The sequence below is a fragment of the Cetorhinus maximus genome, chromosome 6 (assembly GCF_964194155.1).
Source record: "Cetorhinus maximus chromosome 6, sCetMax3.hap1.1, whole genome shotgun sequence".
Taxonomy (NCBI): domain Eukaryota; kingdom Metazoa; phylum Chordata; class Chondrichthyes; order Lamniformes; family Cetorhinidae; genus Cetorhinus; species Cetorhinus maximus.
The window spans coordinates 65,036,188-65,042,227 of NC_135884.1; the positions used below are offsets into that span (position 1 = coordinate 65,036,188).

The 6,040-nt window shown below is 46.2% G+C and overlaps 1 protein-coding gene across 1 annotated transcript in view; it reads left to right on the forward strand.

Moving 5' to 3' along the window:
- Positions 1-5,342, forward strand: part of rad18 (RAD18 E3 ubiquitin protein ligase) — a 277,327-nt gene extending 271,985 nt beyond the window's left edge. The window contains exon 12 of the mRNA XM_078542926.1: positions 4,104-5,342. Coding sequence (XP_078399052.1) covers positions 4,104-4,191 — 88 coding nt within the window. The 3' untranslated portion in view covers positions 4,192-5,342. The remainder of the gene's footprint in view (positions 1-4,103) is intronic.
- Positions 5,343-6,040: the final 698 nt, after the last annotated feature.

Here is a 6,040-nt window from a genome sequence, read left to right on the forward strand (position 1 = left end):
TCAGAATGATGATTTATGTCAGTAGCATTCAGACCTGAAACATCTAACATTGTTCTGCTGTGATTTAAATAAGCCATGAAGCAGTTGAAGTGATTGACTTCAGACACCATTCCTAGCAGAAAGCTACAAGCATCCCACCCCACCAATCAATGCCAGCACATAGAACGGGATTCAACATTGTAACACGTTCATCAGATTGTTGATGGTACATTTCCATTACTCAGGATCCTGAGGTCATTTGTAATGTTTGAGACCCAGGTGCTTCACTGCCTTCCATTGGGTATTCTATTGGGTACAACAGTGTAGAATTGCACCCCCCAGGTGATGAATGGGGGTGCCCTTCCGGAGGAAATTTGGGTACTGCGTGGAATAAAATACAATGAACCAGCCCATATCTAGATGAGGGAAAGCTCATACCAGGGCAATAGAGCCTCCTCATGCAAATCTGCCTGAGAAGAACACCTCTAATTTCAAATACAGATTTAGGTGGACCTTTGATAGGTAACCATCAACTTAGCTGGGAAATCATTTTCCTAATTAGTCATTTCTTCCAAAGTCAATTGCAAAAATCAATTTAAAAGTTTAACTTGCAGAAGTCATAATTTTAAAAAAGATGAACCATGGAGAACACCATGACTTAAAGCAGAGCAGATTTTGAATTTGTCACCAGGCCTATTTATTTAAGGCTTCTGGTTTTGTGATGCCAACCAAATTATCAGGGCTGATATCATTTTGTAATAGCATTTGCATTAGTGTTGTGCCTTATCGCATTAGATTGCCTTGAAGGGCTTCATTCACTGCATTACTTTGAAGTTCAAAGGCTGTTACTGTAGGGAATATAGTGGCCATCTGGACCAGCAAATAACCCAGAGCAATGAGGTGAATGACTAGTTAAAGTGTATTTGGTGCTGGTGGAGGGAAACAAAGATGGATCTTATTCAGGACATTCTCTACTCTTAAATTAGTGCAGTAGAGCACCAACCAAGGCAGGCAGACAGGACTTGCCTTCATCTGTAAAATGACACCAACAATGATGTAGCATTCGCTAAGTCCTGCTGCACTGGAGTGCTAGCCTAGCTAGTTAGTTATAAAGGGAGGGTCAAATCCATAACCCTCAGATATAGAGGCCAAGTATGTTACAAACTGAACCAAACCAATTTCAACAGCCTGTAGTGCCATTGTTGCCTGTGTCAGCGGGACGGTTACCTTACCAAAGTGGTGGTCTTACAGACTTGGAATGTTCCTTGCGAACCTGGAGCTGATCCAGTCAACTGTAGATACAGTAAGCTGCATGCTACCCTGCATGTGTCATGAGCCAGCCACTGAGCTGCATGTATGTTACTTGGAGCAGTCCATGAGGCACATTCATGTGACATGGCGTGGCCTGCATGCCTGACACATTCCAGTTCTCAATCGGCATGTAGCTTGCACATTCCACCTTAAGCTGCTGCGTCCATTGGGTTTTAATTATGGTACATTTATGAAATTACCCAGTTGAGTCCTGAGCACATCATAATGACATAGGGAGGTGATGGCAAGTGTGCCTTGCAGAACATCTGTTGTAATCCGCATTATTAATGACAGTGGCCTAGATCTTATGGTCAGCGGCAATGCTAGGCACGTTGCCACTGCCCACGAAGATTTTTCCGAGGCGACACTACTGCCCATTTCTCCCAATCTGGGATCTTTCAAACCCAGCTGACAGCAAAATGGCCAGCACAGCGTTGGCTGTCTAAGCCCTGCGAATGGTTCAGAGTCAGGCGAAGGAGAGGACACATTCCCTTTTTTTTCTTCAGGTAGTTCTTTAAAGGACCAGTTCTAATTGAATGAGTGTGAGTTAATGAATAGGTGACTGAGTGAATAGGTAGGTGGGTGAATGGGTAGTCGAGTGATCGGGGGGTAAATGGGTGGTCAGGGGGTTTGTCAGATGGGGTGATAGTCGGGTCTGGTTGGGGGGGGTGGTGTAGTTGGTTGGGGGTGCTACTTGGATCTGGTTACAGGAAGTAGTCAGGTGGTAGTTGGGTCAAGGGGCAATCTGGTGGTCAGCAGGGTAGTCAGGTCAGGTCGAGAGTAGTCAGGTGGTCAGTGGGATAATCGGGTCTGGTCAGTGGGGGTGATTGGTATTGGAAGTGGGGAGGGGGTCAGTGTTTTCCTGGGTAAGGGGGGGTCAGTTAGCTCAGTTGGCTGGACGGCTGGTTTGTGATGCAGAGTGACGCCAGCAGTGCAGTTTCAATTCCTGTATCAGCTGAGGCCTTCTCAACCTCGCCCCTTGCCTGACGTGTGGTGACCCTCAGGTTAAACTCGCCACCAGTCATCTCTCTCTAATGAGAGAGCAACCTATGGTCCTCTGGGACTACAGCGACTTTCTTTCAAGTACCCAGTTAAGTCGCACATGTCTAGCCTAAGTCTCCACTCTAAGCTCAGGGTCGGACACATTCGCAGAGAGTCCTAGGCAGTAAGGAATCAGCCCGTTGGAAGTTTAAACTTCCTGGGCAATTGCCACGTAGGTGCGCACATCAGGATTTTCACAGGGCCCTGACATGCATCTTCTGTCGTATGTCTGGTCTCCGAAAATCTGGAGACCAAAATATTTTGGCCAATATCTCTAAAGTAGAGGCCAATCTATTTTAAGAGAATTTTTTTTTTTAGTCCTTGCTGAATATAAGTTCATGTTTTGCTGAACCATAGTAAATATTCAGTGGGAAAAGAGAGGCAATAAGCCAAGCAGGCTTTGGGTAGCCGTCTAGTCTACACTTTAAATAGAAAGGAGCAGAGGTGACAAATCCATTGACTATTGCCTGTTGAATAATCCACATCAATCTTGTACTTGCTCCTTTGGTAAAGTGTTCCTTCAAACTTCTTTATCCCGTCCTGAAGTTTCTGCGATAATTCCAAACACATTAAATTCCTACTCCACCATTCTGTGTTGAACACTAAAATAAAAGCAAAATACTGCAGATGCTGGAAATCTGAAATAAAAACAGAAAGTGCTGGAAATATTCAGGTCTGGCAGCATCTGTGGGGAGAGAAACTGAGTTAACATTTTGAGTCAGATATGACTTCTTCAGAAGAGTCTTGTTCAGATGAGTCATATTCAACTCAAAACATTAACTCTGCTCCTCTCTCCACAGATGTTGCCAGTCCTGCTGAGTATTTCCAGCACTTTCTGTTTTTATTCTGTCGAGTTTGATTGATGTATAATCTATTTCTACTTGCAATACTGCAGCTTACTGGGGGAACCTTTTTTAATTAATAAGGGATGCTCATTACTAATTATTTCTGTTTGATTATTTTATTCATGAGAAATCTGTTTGAAGTTGAATTTTTTTTTCATTTCACATTATAACAATTTGGGGAAGGAAGGTAGGTAGGAAGGCAGGCAGATCCTGTATCAGTGACATTTTTCTGCTTCCTCGTGCCATCTCCCCCAACACAACTTTTTATTATTCCTCCCACCTCCATTCCTGAAGCATTGGCCACTTGTTAATGATCCAAAGGCTTTGGGCACTCCGCTATAGTGACTCTTTTTTCTCATCTGTGAGCCTACACTGGAGGTATTAATGGTCTGTTTGACCATGGAGTGCAACATAGCCATATTCAATCCTGTTGTCGCCTGATGTTCATTGGTAAATTTCAGCAGGAGAGATTGGATATTGATCAGGAGCAGGGACTTTGATCAGTTATTTCCTCCCCTTAGTCCTGAAGCTAATTGTGACAGCTTTACCCTATCTGAGATCAGAAAACTCAGCACAGACCAGATGTCAAACTTTGGAACTTTCTAGTCTGTGTGCCTCAGCAGCTGAATAGCTAAATTCATTAAGCTGCCAGGGGAGCCCTATGAGTGCCATTCTCTTGAGCTTCTAGCAAGGGGGTGCATGAGAGGACTCCTGGTGCTGACTCTCCATCTGACTTAATGGGAGCACCCGGCCTTCACTTGGACACCCCCCCCCACCCCAGCATTGGACCACCTTCCTTCTGAAGTGAGAAATTTTGAGAGGTCTTTCAGTGCTTGTGGATCAACAGCCAAATAGTTTGCTTGCTACTGGGCCAAACAAATACCTGCTTTTAATTTGATTTTCCTTTGCATGTTACTTCTCTTGCAGGGAATTGTCAAATGTGAAGACTCAGAAAAGGAAAATGAGAGGAGAGCCCAGGAAAAGGAGTTCTGAAAACAAACGGACAAGGAATTGAACATTCCAACATAAAAACCTGACATGAGCTTCCAATAAGACTCCCAATTACTTACAAAACAATATGTATTTTTAACCAGAATATGCTCAATATTCCACAATAGAGAATCAGCACCTAGGACTGAGCACTCATATAAGTAATCTCCAGAATTGATTTTGAATGATTGTAAAAGGGTGAGGAATTTGCTTAGAATGTTATATGCCAGACTGTTTCATTGAAGGCTGAGCAACTGCAATTTGCCTTCAATTTTAAAGGCAAGTTCCTAGAAATGTGCAAATAGATGAAACACAACTTGCTTGACCGGAATCGGGGCTGAAATATTAACCGCCTCAGTATGCAGGGAATATTTCAGTGAAGACATTTCCAACAATAATGTACATAACTAACTGGCCATTTTTTGTTTCCAGCTGCTTATTACCTATTGATACGTATAAGGCACAGAATTCTCACATAGCTACATTGTGGGTATGAACCCATGTCTTTAACACTTCCTTTTGCACAGCCTTTTTAGAGCTACAGTGCACTGTCACTACCTCTGTCCCTTTTCTCTGTCTTTTTTCTCTTTCATCTTGCACTATAACAAGACCATTCCTGGAGTTCAAGCAAAAACGCCCTTAAAGTGGAATTGCTGGTCCATTCTATGCAAGAAGGTTTTAGAAGTGCATAACACCCCTGAAACTATCAAAAGGCACTGTAAGAGAGCCAAATGAATTAGCCAATGCTGGTACAATGAACTCATTTAGCAGTGAATCAAAAATGCCAGCTATGCATTTGACCTATGAACCTCCCAAATCTGTACTAGTACATGGTTTGCCTCAACAGGCAACTGTGAAGGAATATGTATATTTGAGAGGTTTGATCATTATTAACTCTGTATGTTGTAGCCCAGTAGGATTACACGGTAATTCAGCCATTGAATGTTTTATGCGCATATTCAACTTCATATGCTGAGGTGCGGTAATGGTAGAAATAGTGCAGTTGACATCCTCACCCCTCAATTAAAGAGGGTAGAAATCAGTTGGATTTGCCTCTCCTGGTTGCAGAGTGCACTTATTGTGGGTGATGGGCAAGGAGGTGTTTCAGATTTGACCAAGTTGTCTCCCGGTGCCCCCGCTCCACCGCCCGTGCACCCGCTCCACCGCCTGTTCCCCCGCTCCACCGATGGCGCTCCACCGCGCCCGTGCCCCTGCTCCACCGCCCGTGCCCACCAGTGCCCCCGCTCCACCACCTGTGCCCCCGCTCCACCGCCCGTGCCCCCGCTCCACCGCCCGTGCTCCCGCTCCACCGCCCGTGCTCCCGCTCCACCGCCCGTGCCCCGCTCCACCGCCCACGCCCCCACTCCACCGCCCACGCCCCCGTTCCACCGCCCCCGCTCCACCACCCGTGCCCCCGCTCCATCGCCCGCGCCCCCGCTCCATCGCCCCCGCTCCACCACCCGTGCCCCCGCTCCATCCCCTGCGCCCCCGCTCCATCGCCCGCGCCCCCGCTCCACCGCCCGTGCCCCCGCTCCACCGCCCGTGCCCCCGCTCCATCGCCCGCGCCCCCGCTCCATCGCCCGCGCCCCCGCTCCACCGCCCGTGCCCCCGCTCCATCGCCCGCGCCCCCGCTCCATCGCCCGCACCCCCGCTCCATCGCCCGTGCAACTAATTGAAAAGGCCACATTGTAGCGCTGTGCAAGATGCAGAAAAGAGGCTAATTCTATTAAATATAACCTGATGCAAATCAATACCTTCTAAAGAAAATTGGACCAGAAGAAGGAAAAATATCAAAAGTAAAGGATTGGCTAGGGATTTATTTATACAAGTGGTAGGAGGAAGCCACAGGTTATTTTTTTTTGTAAAATCATGTT